Source organism: Tribolium madens, unplaced genomic scaffold, assembly GCF_015345945.1.
Source record: "Tribolium madens isolate multiple individuals breed KSU strain unplaced genomic scaffold, Tmad_KSU_1.1 Scaffold_97;HRSCAF=244;Tcas5.2_LG3a, whole genome shotgun sequence".
Taxonomy (NCBI): domain Eukaryota; kingdom Metazoa; phylum Arthropoda; class Insecta; order Coleoptera; family Tenebrionidae; genus Tribolium; species Tribolium madens.
Window position 1 is genome coordinate 381,800 of NW_025401069.1, and position 16,233 is coordinate 398,032.

The following is a 16,233-nucleotide window of genomic DNA, read 5'->3' on the forward strand; positions in this document are numbered from 1 at the left end:
AACAACGAATTTTTTTTTCAATAATTTTATTCATAAATAGGAAAATTGAGCTAACACACAACTAGATTATGTACAAATTGCACTAAACATCACAAGTTATATTTTCTAGCCGAAATTCTCGAAATGGTGGATGAAGTAGGGCAATTTCCGGCCTTTGTTGACGTCATCGCAAGCCGACATGACACTCTTAGTCAGGGGCCGCGGGCCGCAACTGAAAACCCCGATTTTGCTCACCTAAAATAAATATTCAGAAAAAAAAATTAATCGGGATAAAACTCACATAGCTGTGCCTCTTTTGAACGAATTTTAGAAACGAAGTCATATCCGGTCTTCCAAAATGATTAACGGCTTTCAATCCGGTAAAAATCGAGGTTTTCGAAAGTCGTTGGAAGTGATTTTCGCAAATGTACTGAAATTGCGGCTCAAAAACGAGTTTCTCTAGTGCAAAAACCGACTTACCAACATTGTTGTTCTCAAATCAAACTTATGGAAGAATTGCGTAATAAAAATGTGAATCTCTAAGACATTGGTGACATCTTTTTTCTCAACATCGCGCAATACGTCAATGAACCATTCAAAGTGTTTGTGCGAGGGACAAATCCATAAAAAGTAAACCTGAAATTTGGCGGTTATTCGAGTCAAAAGTGAGCAAAAATGTACTTTTTTGCACGCGACTCCCGAGTACCGGTTTGTCGAAGTGCCGAAAACTAAATCATTTAAGATGGAGGCGTAGGGGGTTACCCCGATTCCTCCTCCGACCATGACGGCAACCTCAAATTTGTACCAGTCTTGGTTGCCTCCACCGAACGGTCCTTCGAGGAGGATTTTCGGCTGGTCTTCCGGGTTGTAATTTGAGGGGTCGAAGTAATTTCGTAATTTCCACGTCCAAGGACCTAGAAAAAATGTTTATGGTTAAATATTTCAATAATAAAATGAAGGGACCTTTATTTAAGAGTTTAATGGGGTAATAAAATTTTCATTTTAGGCTGAATTTTCAACGTCTATTTTCTAGTCTTTATTCAGCAAATTCAAATTTTTCGGCAATATTTTGATAAGTACGCCGTTTTGCTCATGACTACAGAATATAGAAGTATTCAGTAGCACCAATTTTGGGCTTTATTACTGGTTTTAGATGTCATGTTTAAATTCTGTATCTTAAAAACTGTCATTTTCCAAGTTAGAATTTTGTATTCTAATATTTAAATTTTTATTCTAATTGTGTGTTATGTGCTCTATAAGTATCAATCTATGTTAAGTTGTGTGTAAATTCTGTTTTATTTATTTTTAAAATTAAATTTATCTATCTAGTAATAAATTTTGAGATTTCCATAATTTTCCATGTTTTTGGCTACAGGCTATTAGAAGAGGAAACAAAGAAGCTGTATCCTAAATTATAACTTTGTTTAATGTTATTTGTGGTTTTTATTGGCAAAATTTTTGTATCATTATTCTTAAATAGTCATAAAAAATGTTAAATATCAAAAAAAAATTCAAAATTTTTTGACAGAATTTTTTAAACATTTTTTTATGTTCCTGGTACCTTAGCTTACTTAAAATTTTTCTCTAGGGCGGAAGTTCTGACACCCTGTATGCAGCAAAAAAATTGAAATTTTGTAATGTCAATTATTTTTCAGATTTAACTTAGTATTCTGTAATATTGATATTCTATAAATCCAAGTTTCCATTTTCCCAAGACTTTCCGTACCTACCTCAAAAACTATAAATAATATTCTGTACAACATTCATTACAGGATCTTTATTTTGTAAAACTAAAGCCCGATTTCTACAGTTTGTGTCCTGAATTCTGAAATAATTCTATACTTTCAGATTTCTTATTATCTAAATTCATTTACTATATCTGAATTTTATTTTTTTGTAGTAAATACCAGCCTGTATTTTGTATCTATACCCCGGAACTTTTTTTGTTCATAAAATTCTCTCACATAGTAATATGTAAAGGTAATTTTCTATAGAAAAAGGTAATTTTCTATTGAATTTGTTTTCTCTAGATTCTCTCAACTCTAATCATTTTGGGAGTATATTTTAGTAGTTAATGCTGTAATTAACATTCCGTAAGAAAAAAAACTGTTTTTGTTTTTGTATTTTGTAGAACATCTCATGCAGCTCTCGTCTTGTAGTATTTTATTTTTATCTTGTCTAATCTATGTTTGGCAGACTGTAATCTGTAAAATGAAATTTTTGTGTTCTGTAATGTTATTATTTGTATATTACTTATTTTATCTGCAAACGTCACAAAAGTGACCACTTTTATGACTAAATGATACAGGTAAAAGTTTTACTTTTCAGACATGGAGTAAAAACACTGTTTTTACGCCTAGGCGTTTTCACTTTTACTTGACACTTACTTTGACATTTACCACTGTTGTCTCTTTCTTGTCCCTTTCGCTTTTTCAGTATTTTCTGGAGAGGTACAAGGTAGATTATCAGCATTCGACATTTTGCACTATAAACTACACCAGTTATTCACCAGTTAAATCAATCAACACTTTCGAAATCTCAACACAAATTCCGAAACTGACGCATGATGTTTGTTATGATTTTATTGCAAAGCGTCCTGATTATTGAGGTGATTTACTTGATTATTGGTGTGTTGCTCTTTTCTCTCCATCTGAATCGTTTGCAGATAAAATAGTATATGTTATTTGGAGTAAAAGTGAGTTTATGTGGCTCAGCTGAATCCATTTGCCTCACTCCGTTCGGCAAAATGAACGTTCAGCTTCGCCACATAAACAATCACTTTTACTCCTAATAACATAATCTACTATTAGATTTTCCATTGTTGCTTTTACAGACTTACCCATTCGATTGTCTACAACGTCAAATCTGAGCTCTGTATTCCTCTTTTTGTTATGATAATTTCAACATTTAGCATTCTGCATAGGTACTAACCCATAAATTTGTATATCCTACAAATTACATTCTTATTCCTTATTCTGTAGATTTTATACTTTGTCGATTCAGTTTTTGTTTCTTGATACTTTTTCTACTAGATTGTGCTTGTTTTTCTTTCGAGGAATTAAAGTAGCCTTATAAGAAACGCTGGTATTTTGTAATACATGATTTTGCCAACAGTATAAAAATAATTGCACTACTCAAATATTAAAATGTTCTTATTATAAAATAAAATCTTTAAATCCTTAAAAAACCCCTTCTCGTAAACCACAAAAGCTAAATAATCTTAGTAAGATTTTCAAACATAATAGTTATTTACATCATACGTGCGGTAGGTATAATTTTACAGCGTGAAGTTTTAATATTGAAGCTCGAAGCGAAGCTAAGCACAAATAATGTACAAAACTTTTTGGCCGAAGACCGTTTTTTGATTAATTTAAATTTCGATTTGCCAACACATGACGGATCTATGCGTTTATTATTTTTATCACAAGATTGCGTTGATTAGAATCCATCCGAAAACAAAATTGTGTTTATTTTTGAATATTGCCGTATCTTCTTTGGACGTTAATGAACTTCATTTACCATAAAGATTTTTTTTATTCTAGTAGTCCTTGCAAGCCTAATTTTTTTTGTTATTTTATAGCATTGTGTGCGCTAAACTGAACAAATGCTTTGTAAAAATCATATACCGAAGCAGCCAAAAAAATGTGTAAACATGTCAGTTACAGTTGTCGAAGCTAAAAAAATATTTTTCCTTCCATAGGGGATAAAGTGACGCTTTATGCCCTCGTCTTTGACTTATAATCTGGTACTTATCTATTCTCTTAAAAATAAAATAAAATACCGATTTTTACAGTTATCGAGACTAAAAATGTTCTTTACTTACCTTGAGCTTTAATATGACACGACAAAAAGTTTTCATGAGGAGCTGAAGTCAGTGTAAACGAGTGAAATTCGTGACTTTTAAAGGCAGTACAAGCTAGACGGACCCATTGTCCAGACAAATATTTCAAATTCGGTGGTCTGTAAAACTTTATTTTTATCACATCGGATGGTAACAACTCGGTTTCAATCACATCTAAGGGAATGTATTTGGTGCGTAGACTCACGACCTAGAAATTTTTATAATATTTTCATCAATTTTTTCAATAATTATGGCATTACTTTATCTAGAATGTAAATGGTCCCAGGGCCGATAAAGAACAACCAAAATCTGGGGGCCCCAGTCAGCCTGGCGAGGCCATGAATAAGACACAAAATGTACAAGATTATGTAAAGATTATGTGTGGCCCAAAAAAAGTTGTAGGCTTTTTTCCTTATTGTTGGATGAGCGAATACTATAATTATGCTCATTATCACAAACAACAAGACTCCTGTAAGACCTGAAAAGAAATGTCTTGGGTGAAAAATTACTTAAACTTGTCAAATCACCTGTTATTGTTTGGAACAACCAAAATGTGATTCCTGGTTTATAATCCGAGGGAAATCTCACCTCGTTGGTGAGACATCTGAGATTTTCGATCGGTTGAGTTGAGACGTGGTAAAAGTTAACAATGTGGCCAACAGTGTGTAACAGTGAAAAAAACAGAGCAGTGCAAGCGGCGATTTTATGAAATTGAATATGAGTGTCTAAAGGAATGTATTGTTGGATGGAGAATTCTTTCAGTTTTGTAAGAAGGTTCCGGGACATTGTTAGCAACAAAATGCTGTAACAGAAGGATAATGAAGCGGCGGAGCCGCGAGTTATCGCAATTCCAACACCCATTATGTGGCGCAAGTCAGTGTGTTCGGCCATAAATGAATAGTCTGAAATTGTCGCAATTAGGAGAAAATTGTTGCTACAAAAAACACTTACGTATGAAGCGTTCGACGAACAGAGCGATTGTTATCACGTAAAAAATAAATAAATAGAATATGTTTTGACGGTTTTCTTCCAAAAATGTCGTGAGGGAATTCCATTTTAGTTCGAGGTAATTTTTTTCAGAGTCGAGGGTCGGCTCAATGTGAAAACTAGTCATTCTGGAAAAAATTATAATTTTATTCAAAACATTTTAATAGTTTGACAAAATCTAATTAGTAATAACTGGAAAAATTGTGAGTAATTGTGGTAACCTTATTTTTTCACTACATTTTCCTTTGAAAATTGAAAATGTCATTTATGTGAATCTTCTGTGGAAACATTTTCTAACTTTCAAAAGTCTTTTTTTTTTACTTGTAACTTGTTTTTTCTGAATAAATTGTTTCTGAAGGCATGGTATCAGGATTCCGAATCCTATATTTGGTACATACATACATTCACTCAGTGTCTCCCTATATGGACTTCTCTTCTAATCTATTTTCTAATTTTACAATCATTTTTAGAAATTCTGTATTCAGTAAAGCCTGCTTTTTAAATTATGATTTTTATACTGTATAATTCCACAATTGGAGATTTCTATAATGTTTTCGCTAAATTCTGTATTTTTAAAGCGAAACTTTTTTCGCATCGCCTCAAAATTTTTCGTCCATCTATCGCATGTCGCATTACATCCGGCCGGTGAGTAGGGATAAAGTGAAAGCCACTTGATAGAGCAGCCAAGGCCAATGTGGCGACACCCATGGCTCGCATCAGCTGACCGTGTAGCATTTATATTCTTACTCATTCGTGCAAGTGTTCCACGATATTTGTGTTTTGATCAGTGTAATGTATTCGAAAAAAAAAGTTTCACTTGCATCGTGGTTCTTTAAACCATCAGTTTTTTATTTTGCAATCATTTCTGTAAATTTTATATTCTGTAAAGTCTGCAATTTGAATTAAATTTTTCTTATTGAGTAATTTTTGTTTTATTATTTCTGTAAGGCCCGATTTTTAAATTCTATTTTTCATACTGTGTACATATTACTACTATACTTGATTTGTTTCTATTTTTTGAATTCTGTATTTATTTATTTTGTTGCAATGTAACACTTTACTGACTGTAATCAGTTTTGAACTCTACTTTCAATATTGTTTAAATCTAAATTCCATGTCTTTTGAAAATCTTAAATTTTTTCTTTTCTAAATTCTTAATACCAAATCTGTAGTTTTACGTTTTGACCATCTGTAAATTTGAATTCTGAATTTCGTTAACTTCTGTAGATCTTTATTTATTTTACAGTTTCAACTTTCTGCATTTATATTCATTTTTTATCCTGTAATAGTATTAATAGTACTTTTTATCTTAACAATTATATTCTGAGAACCTTCTTCTCATTTTTTGTATTCTACCTATATTCTTCTTTTTAGGTAGGTATTATTTTTATCACTTTTTAGTAATGTGCTTTGAAATCTTACATATTATTTTTTTATAAATTGTATATTTTATAAGCTGAATTTCATAAGTTTTTAACCTTTTTTTCTATTATTTAGGTATACAGGGTTAATCATAAATATGAAGCAATATTTAAACCTCAAAAATGACCCATAAAATGATGTTAATTTAAATAATAACTCGTGTCCTATCTCTACTGATAAGAATTTTACAGCCCTCGGAATGTGGGTATGGAAAATTGTTTTTTTTTGTAATAACTTTGGAACTATTTGACCAAATATTATAAAATTTGGAACATTTCTTTGTCACAACATACCCTTTGAACTGGTAATTACGAAAACCGGATACATATGTTGCAGTTCACATTTTCTGTGTTTTTCCATTTTTTTGCTCTCTTAACACCAATTTTTTATTGCCCAAATAGATAGAGTAATCAATTTCAAATAAAAATCGCATAACCTTTAATACCCCTAAAATGGACCGTTTCAAAGATATTTTAATTTACTCTGAGGATTGCACAACGCTGAAATAAAAAAATTGGGATTTTGAATAAGTGGTATCAACGGCAACCAATAACCATGGTCACAAAAATCCCTACCAGGCATCTGTTAACTTTGACGATAAATTTTTGTGAATTTTTTATAAATTAAATGCTACGAGATCGATTTGGATTTATTGTAGATTACGTTTGGAGTCTGAAGTAAACTCTTTTATTAAATATTTTCAATTAATCGCCTAAGAATCGTCCAATGTCAAAGTTGACAAATGCCTGACAGCGATTTGTGGGACCATGGTCATTTGTTGCCGTGGATATCATTTATTCAAAATCCATATTTTTTGATTTCAGCGTTGTGCAGTCCTCAGTTTAAATTAAAATATCTTTGAAACGGTCCATTTTAGGGGTATTAAAGGTTATGCGATTTTTATTCGAAATTGATTACCTACTCTATCTATTTGGGCAATAAAAAATTGGTGTTAAGAGAGCAAAAAAATGGAAAAACACAGAAAATGTGACCTTCAACTGCTGGAACCGGAAATTGAGTGGATGTATCCGGTTTTCGTGATTACCAGTTCAAAAGGTATGTTATTACAAGGAAATGTTTCAAATTTTATAATATTTGGTCAAATAGTTCCAATGTTATTACAAGAAAATCAATTTTCCATACCCACATTCCGAGGGCTATCAGTAGAGATAGGACACGAGTTATTATTTAAATCATTTTATAGGTCGTTTTTGAGGTTCAAATATTGCTTCATATTTATGAATAACCCTGTATGTACATTTTGTCGTTTTTTCCACTTTTTAAATTGCTGTAAAGCTGTAAGAATTCTTCTATTAATTCAATAAACTTTCTGTTTTGTATACTCTAAATCAGTGAATTTTCTTTTCTAAACCTGTTTTACAACTTTTTCTGCAAATTCATTATGTAAGTACAGTGCGCTCAAAAAATCTTACTATCAAGTAGGCGTACTAGTTGAGGACGTATGTCGTATGGCAGTTCGTATATTAGATAGATGTCAAATATTATTTTATAAAAATTAAAACATTTATATAATCAAATTGAATTATTCTATTAAACGTCTCAAAACATCCTAAAAAGCGTCATTTTTCTAACGTTTGCGGATAAATATTATTTTGACACATCTCATTTGTCATTGGGACAATTTATCTTCCGCAGACACACGTTCTAAATTTGTACGATTGCTTGATAGAAAAACTTTTTGATTTGAGTATCTAAATCTTCGGGTTGATTTTTGTTTTTGTAACCTCTGAAACTTTTTAATTTTTTATTTTAATAATTTTGCATAGTGCCGGTTTCGATTACTTATGCATATTTTTTTGTAGATTTTATTTTATATTAGGTTTTGTGATACCCAAATTTTGTATTTTGCTTCCTATAATTTTTAAATCCTCTTGAATCTGAAAATTTTGATTTCTTTCTCTTCGGTTTTTGCTCTATTAAATCAAAGAAATAAAATTAAATAAGAAAAATAGATCATTATAGAAAATTTCAATTTTTTTGAATTAATTTTAATTTCAATTACGGCATTTTTCTATTTGTTGATAAGACTCTTACCTTGCCACATTGGTCGAAGTGTCCAAAAAATTCTGTTTGGCTCCTTTGCAATCCAATCCAATTGCTACAAACTCCCCTTTATACTCTTTCATCATCTCCTTAAAATCATTATAAGTCAAAAAATGCTTATGCTGTAGTCCCGCATCCTAAAAAAAACAACATTTCTATCAAAAACACTCAAAAAATCCACAAACCTGAAACATCCCCTCAATCAACTCGGTCACATGATCATCACTCAAACTTGTCGTCCTCGCGATCTCCACCAAAGACCTCAACATCTCCGACAACTCCTCTTTATCGATGACCCCATTTCCATCATTGTCGCACATGTCGAAGATGATCCTCAACTTATCGTCGGTTTTCCCGCGGGAAAAGAGGACGACGGTGTCGAGAAACTCCTGGAAGGAGATGCGGCCATCTCCGTCTTTGTCCACAATATTAAACATTTTCTTCACGAAGACGGCGTCGTGCTTCATGCCGAGAGCACTGGCGAACTCGCTTTTTGTAAGGGAAGTCCTCATGACTGTCACCACTTCGCCGTCGACGCTGGCGTCGGACCTGCGACGACGCTCCCCAGGTCTTAGGCCGAAGGTCAAGGCGTAAGCCTCTCTGAAGAAGTGTTCCAGCTTTTTCTGGCGACGCTCGCTCGTTTCAGCTTTAGCCAACATGATTTCACGCACTACTTCGGTGATAATTAGCGATTTTTTATTCGAAGTCAAAAATAGTTCCAATTTTGTCAAAAACTTTTTCCGCAAACCGATTGAGTCAAGTTCGATGACCAAATCATGGTCACGTGGGACGCGAACTAGGACCATTGGTTTTTTCTGATTGGTCAGTTCGACCGAAATTTCCACGTAGACAGTTTCGGTGTTTTTGAAATTGACTGTTCGGAGTTTTTCGCCTTTACGGCCGATGATATGTATGGCTATTTCAGGGCCGAATTTGATTTTGACTAGGCGTTTGTGGTTCGCATGGAGCCATTCTTGGACGATCATTGTGTCCACTGGGAGTTTGCCTTCGACGCTGTTTCGTAATTCTTCTTGTTTGATTTTGAGACGTCGACGACGGCGGTTTTGGAGTTTGACAACGCCGTAGCCGGCGCCAGCGCATAGAATTGGGACGAAAGCCAGAAAAACACACGCGTAGATATAGACTAATTCATTGCCCTAAAAATTTGATTGAACCAAAATAAATATTCTTTCAAATTTCAAAAATTTCGAAATGATACTTTCATTGTCAAATGTTTATGTAATTTACAGTCCCATACAAATTCTTAGTTAGCTAAACACATCTTAGTATTTGCGTCAAAAACACATCACAAAAGTCTAATTCAAAAAAAATATCAAAGGCCGGCAAAGATCAATTTTTTTAAAGCAAATTCAAGCAAATTGATTTAAAAAAATCTTAGGTTTCTTACGCTTTTTCTGCTAGTTACAGCCTACAGGCTGTCCCAAAATCCGCGTAAGAGCATTATAACAAGTAGGAATATTATACAAGGCACATGAGGCATAGACAAAATTTATAAACAATCGGTTTCTAAAAAATTTACATGTGATTATTTATTTAATTTTTATTTAGATATTCTAACGGGAGATGTTGTCACGTACTTTAAATTTTACTTTATATTAGATAATGTGCAACTCAGAATAAAGATTTTTTGTTTAATTTTCTAATAGCCTCTGCAATAAATAAATATATAAAACTATTAAGTACCAAATGTGCGAATTTTAAACCTCTATAATAACAAAATTATTATAGACAACATTTTTTAACATACAGGGTGTTTGTGAATTGCGAGCAAATATTTTAACCACTAAGAGAATTTGTTATGAAAAGTCGAATTGAAGACCAAACAAATTCCGTATCCAGATTTTAATTTTGCAATTTCCCCCCTATGATTTTCATGAGCCGTTCAGTGTGTCTGTCCTTGTTAGTTGGAAGTAAAAATATCAATACATTGAATGTTGACCGTGAAAGTTTTTATACAGAAAAAAAGGAAACTTTTTGTCCAAAAAAATTATCACTTGTTTACACGTGTCAGTTTAGTTAGTCGTTAATGCGCTTTCGGGTAAATTGTGCACATCGATTTGAAATCAAATTGTCAATCAAGTCATTATGGCCAACTACTCAAATGCCACATATTACCTCAACGTTTAATTAGTGCCGTTTATCTGGATTTTTTGGAAAATGTGTTGTCCGATCTGGTCGAGGACGTGCCCTTGGCGACACATGCGGTATTTACAAGTGGAGCTCCATCAGATTATGCCAAAGTCGTCACCAATGGATTGAACAATCATTTTCCCTAGAGATGGATTGGTCGCGAATGACCACCGTGGTCACCAGATTTAAATACGTGTGTTTTTTGGGGGTTCACATGAAACAATTAGTGAATTAGGGTACGCAGCTCAAATTTATACCTTCGAAGGGCTGTGTGTGCGAACGCAAGCTTACCTAGCCCGAAGAGTACAAGAAATGTGCATTGCCAACGAATGACCACATTTTGAGCAATTTTTTATAATAGCAAGTATTGACCCACTAACATTGACACTGATCTACCCTAATGTAGCGATAATTTTTTTGTCTTTACGCTGTTTACGTTCAAAAGTTTTTTCTTATGAACGATTGTAAACATATCGTATTAAGACATAGGCAGGAACGGGTATTCAGCCTCAATTTATTTTTAATTTTAACTCAAAAATGACGTGCTTTCGATAAAAGTTGGAATAACGAAAGTTGCTTCTTTTGCCGAGTTCTATTAGTGGTTAAAATATTTGCTCGCAATCCTCAAACACCCTGTATACAGAGCATTAAAAAAATAAATGAATAAATGAATAAACATGGGTCCCCGCAAAGTAACGGTTTCGGAAATATCGAATGTGAACATTTTTAGAATTTTTAAAAGCTCTTCTCTTTTTTATTTGAACAGATTGCAACTAAATGTTTCAAAAGACGTATGTATATTCTTCGTTATTTCCAAAACCGTTATTTTGCGGACCCACGTTTATTAAGACTTTTTTGTTTGTTTTGGTTAATACTATTACCTCCTGAAATATTTTACAATCTTTTTTTATTACCCTGTATGTATGTATATTTCTCTTTGCACTTTACGTAATAATGTATCCTCAAACTGTTTTACATATTTTGGGACACTTGTATATTTCTTCAATTTTGTTTTATACTGTTTTTATCTTCTGTTTTAAATCTTCAAAACTTGAATATTTTTATTGTATTTTTTAAATTTTGTCCTTCTTAAAATTTCTACATTCTTTTTTTTTGTAAAGTATGATTTTTTTATATTCTACATCTGCATCTGTGCTTAGAGGTAAAGAAGTATCTCGATTATTATAGATTTAGAGAAAATAATATAAAGTAAAATTTGATCTTCTGGCATATTGGAAAAAGTATTAACTCCATTTAACAAAAAATTGTAAATATACGATTTTTTAGCTCGAAGGTACATCCTGAAACTTTTCATTTATTTGTGTGTAATTTTTTAATAATAAATTACAAAGGATTATATTGTGTTACGTGAATAAAAAATATGAAACTAAACGGTTTTTGCTTAAACTATTTATTTTTTGAAAAAACTAATTGGTGAACAATAAAGTACTATAAAAATGCGAGGTTTTATCAAGAATAAAATTTTTCGAAATTTTCTTTTGTTTTTGAGTTCTGCAAATTTTTTTATTTTTTTAAATGGCAACCCACTATAAAATTATAACTATCTACTTTATATTTAATTTTTATCAATTTTTTTTACAATATGAGTGTTTTGTGAACGGACCACAACTTTTAATACGCCTGGCGAGGTGTCAAATGCCAGATTAATAACTTTCAATACGATCGTTCGTTCACAATCATGGATAGCTTTCACGCCAAATTTTAAAACATACCCATTATAAACAATATATTTTTCTACCTGTCTTTTGTAAACTAGATACTAACATTTCTTACTTTCATCTACTACATTTTAAATTTCATAAAAATCCTTGGGCAAATAGCAGAGATATTAGACCCGAAAGTCGTTGTATTTATGAATACTCTTTTAGTACTATTTTAATTTGTAATTAATAAAAATCTTCAGTTAACAAAACCTCCAAGAATTGTAATTACAAAAATCCATGTAATACCATAATAAAATAATTTTTCCATAAAGGCAAAGAAATGAATTTTGCCAGAACAGTGTTAATCTTTTCCGAATTACTGTCCCAAATATGAAATAAACTTCATCTAGTTTTAAGCAAGAACACTAAAGTAGTTACCTTTTTATTTTAATGTTTTACTTTTTTTATTTTTAGAAGACTTTTGTTTGTATTTTGTAATACCCAAATAAAACTTTGTTTTTATATTATAAAAAACTGAAATTAGTCTAAGTGAAAACATCATACCAATTATACTTAATTTGTTTTTACGAGTGTTTAATTTGTTTCTGACATTTTTTAATCAGGAAATCCAAGCGCACTAATTTGTTTATCTAAAGCAAATTATAAACATTCTTTCGCGTTGCTTAACCATTAATTAATCATACAAATCGCCCAATTAATTTACCTCAAAATAATCGTATCCATTTAAGATTTTACACGGCTCCATTAGCGACGTATTCAACTGCATCGGTTGTGGACATGGATCTCCATTCATCCAGAAAAACACATTTTTTTGTATATGATTCGGTGCGATATTCGTACTATTTACAATAACATCCCACAACGTGACTTTTCTTAAATTTGCAATTTCTTCACTAGTAAAAATCCTAAAAATCTTCATTTAACTTTATACGAAAATTCTTTCACAAACCCCGTTTACCCATTGTCCTCATTCTCGAACCAGAATCTATCCGAATCTCGAAGTCGGGCGAATTGCTCTTTGATGACGGTGGTGAAGAGTTCACCAGGTCCTCCATAACTCTCCAACATGCCTCCTACGTAAACGTCAATGTTGTTTATGTTATTGGAGTAGGCAGAGACAAGAGCTCGTAACAATTCCGGTTTTTCCTCGAACAATTTCGGGTTGATGTCGGCCCACTTTTCGATTTTTGGCAAGCCGTAATAAGCCCGAATTGTGTTGTAATCTGGAAGGCCGTTGTCCCTCCCACGCATTATATTCAAAGCCCCCAAATCCCTCCTGGAGAATTCCATCGGTCCGAACAATTTATCCCTGACATCCGAACACAAAACCGAGTCCTCCCTTTCAGCCAACTGAGACGCCATTCCCATCAAAAGCTTCTCCAAGGAATGACTAATCAAAACATCCTTGAACAAAACAAATTAAAGTCTGTTTTTTTTTTTTTAATGGAAATGCCAAACAGTCTTAACGTTGGCATCACTAGTAAATTCATTCATGGTAATTTTAATAAAGGAAGTTGGCAGTTCCGGTTTTTTGAATTAATTTGAAAACAATGTGATTAAACGTCAACACAAAAAATCGTCTAAGGAAATTTAGAGACGAAACACCAAAAAAGAAACAAATTCGGTACACTAACAGTTTTTCGAAATTTGGAAACGAATAGTTCGCAAGCAGGTAGTTAGAAAAAAGGCCCGTTAAAATGTAGACGCAATTTGTAATGCAGCTTTGCTAAACATTCTTAATTTTTAGCAAAAAATTAACACGAATACAAAATAAACATGAATGAGAAAGAACCTCGGAAAGAACGCAATTAAATTAGTGTCTTGTGAATCGTTTTTTGAGGAATGAGTTGAAAAAGTAATAATTTTGAAACTAAAGCTGAAGAAGAAGTATAAAATGCAACAACTTTGAGCTCATTTCAATCAATTACACAAAATTTATTGCCAATCATCATAATACCTACTTGTATCTTTTGCTAAATAACTTTTTTCTGTATATACATCCCGTTTCTTCAAAGTTTTTGTAGCAAGAATCTCATTTTTGTCCACAACATTGTACTTACTTGCGGTGTGTTTCTGTCAAAATTATTAGCACTGAATTCTGTCTTTAGACCTTAGATAATTATGCCTGTCCTCAGGTATTCAATTATAGCGCTTTCAAAGAGCAAACAGGCACGCAAGATTCATAAAAGTCAAAATTTTGACAACATCTCAATTGGAACACAACCATAATTTTTTAACAAAATTTCTAGGGACAAAAACAAAGAGCAAATAAAATTTGTGGCTATGTAGACAAGCTGCTACCAATTTTTTCACCAAAATTTTGACTTGGTAATTTCCATTAAACAGACTTTACACTTTGGTAAAACAAAAATTCACTCACATTAGAGTCCCACCACGTGGCACACAGCCTTAGTCCCATCGGAGATTCTTCAAAGTTGCATTCGCCGTCCCTCCGGTAGAGTCCGGGAGGGATTAGGGAATGGCCGTAACGGAAGGCCGCACTTTGAAACACGTGCGTGACTCCGGGATGGACGTCTTGTTTGTATCCGGAATATTCCGGGAGTGGTTGGCCTAGAAATGCCGGGATGTATTCGTAAGCGATAATGTTTTGGACGGTGGCGACGACGATTCGTCTCGTTCGTTGGAAGACGTCTTCGTCGGACCAATCCGGGTGGTCTTTTTGGACGCGCTCGGCGACGACGTTGTGCCAACGAAAAAATAAAATGCTGATGGTTAGAAGAGCAGGGTTTTGGTTGGTTCGGGGATCACCAAGCACTACAAAAATGGGGGTGAGATTTGGCCGGAAAATGGACCGAATAAAGATTTAAGTCAAAGATGAAATAAAGCAAAAAAGTTAATTGCGAAATACATAATTGCGACTTTTATACAGAATGTTGTCTTAATATAGCAAAAATTGCAAACACACATTCTACATCTAACGACAAAATAAAAACAAAAAAAAAATTAATAAATGTCGAGTGACGTGCTCAGTACACGCCACTGATGGTAAAAGTTAGAAAAAAGTAATTGCAAAATAAGCCGCTTTCAATAGCTCATAAATTTTATAAAAATAACTCAATTGGTTTCGGAGAAATAGGAGAAAATCAGCCGCCAACAGATGATACTAAAACCTCAATGTTTTCCCCATTTGAATAGTTTACAGTTGATGTGCCAGATGTCTCCTTTCCTAATTTTGGCGCGTAGCTTAGACGACGGCGCGGCGACGTTTTGGCGGCATTTTGACGGAATTTTGTGACAACTTAAAAGTTTTATTTAATTTGTCACCTAACGTTTTGTAAGAGTATTGTTTTGTTTAAAATAATAATGACAAAAGTTGAAATCTCCATTTTAGAGAGTAATGCATCGAAATAGACCCTCCCACATAGTTTTTGCAATGAGGTACGAAGCAAAAATGCTTGCAAGTACTCATATTTACATTGACTTGTCAAATTGACAAAAATGGAAAATTGATAGTGACAAAATATGTTTTCCCCATTTGGATAGTTTCAGCTACTTTACTGATTTTCTCCTATAACTAATGGATTTTAATTTTTATCATGCAACTTTATCTATCACCCTGTATATCCGTAACTAAGTTTTATATGACTATTGTTTATTTGACAAATTAGTGTTTTTTTTCGATATAGAATATGTGGTTGCAATTTTTCGCAAAATTAAAAAGAAATCCTGCATATGATATACAGGGTGTTTCGTTTTTATTATTACAAATTTAAACAGGTGATAAAACTTTCAACCTCAAGACAAAAGTCTCTTATAAACATGTATTGATAAACAGTATGTAACGGGCTACACCTCTCGAAAGGGTACGTTTTTTAATCAGTTTTTTTCCAATATTTCAAAAAAATACAAAATTTTGTACATCTGATAACCTTTATAGTTATTTACGTAATCAAGGCTACTAAGAAGGTCACAACAACCGAGGGAGTTGTTTGAGGTCTGCATCGTTATGGCCTTTAACAGCACGTGGTACGTACGTTTTTTACCACATTAAAAAAATATTTTCAAATTCGAAAATGTCAATATTTGAAGGTTTCAACTGTCACAGCAGTTAAAAAGCCAGACGTTTAAGAGAAATTTGGGCTG

The 16,233-nt window shown here is 32.8% G+C and overlaps 1 protein-coding gene across 2 annotated transcripts in view; it reads right to left on the reverse strand.

Annotated features, from left to right (window-relative positions):
• Positions 1-16: 16 nt before the first annotated feature.
• The window catches only part of LOC123014308 (dual oxidase), a 28,473-nt gene continuing 12,256 nt past the window's right edge, over positions 17-16,233 (reverse strand). The window contains exons 5-17 of one of the 2 annotated variants that reach the window (XM_044413365.1): positions 14,510-14,904; positions 13,088-13,533; positions 12,833-13,034; positions 8,479-9,450; positions 8,285-8,430; positions 4,772-4,935; positions 4,348-4,722; positions 4,081-4,298; positions 3,803-4,028; positions 661-893; positions 460-615; positions 281-409; positions 17-234 (exon numbers count right to left, since the gene is read on the reverse strand). In XM_044413365.1, coding sequence (XP_044269300.1) covers positions 106-234; positions 281-409; positions 460-615; positions 661-893; positions 3,803-4,028; positions 4,081-4,298; positions 4,348-4,722; positions 4,772-4,935; positions 8,285-8,430; positions 8,479-9,450; positions 12,833-13,034; positions 13,088-13,533; positions 14,510-14,904 — 3,791 coding nt within the window. In that variant the 3' untranslated portion in view covers positions 17-105. Of the gene's footprint in view, positions 235-280; positions 410-459; positions 894-3,802; positions 4,029-4,080; positions 4,299-4,347; positions 4,723-4,771; positions 4,936-8,284; positions 8,431-8,478; positions 9,451-12,832; positions 13,035-13,087; positions 13,534-14,509; positions 14,905-16,233 lie in introns of both variants that reach the window. The other variant, XM_044413364.1, reaches the window with a different exon arrangement.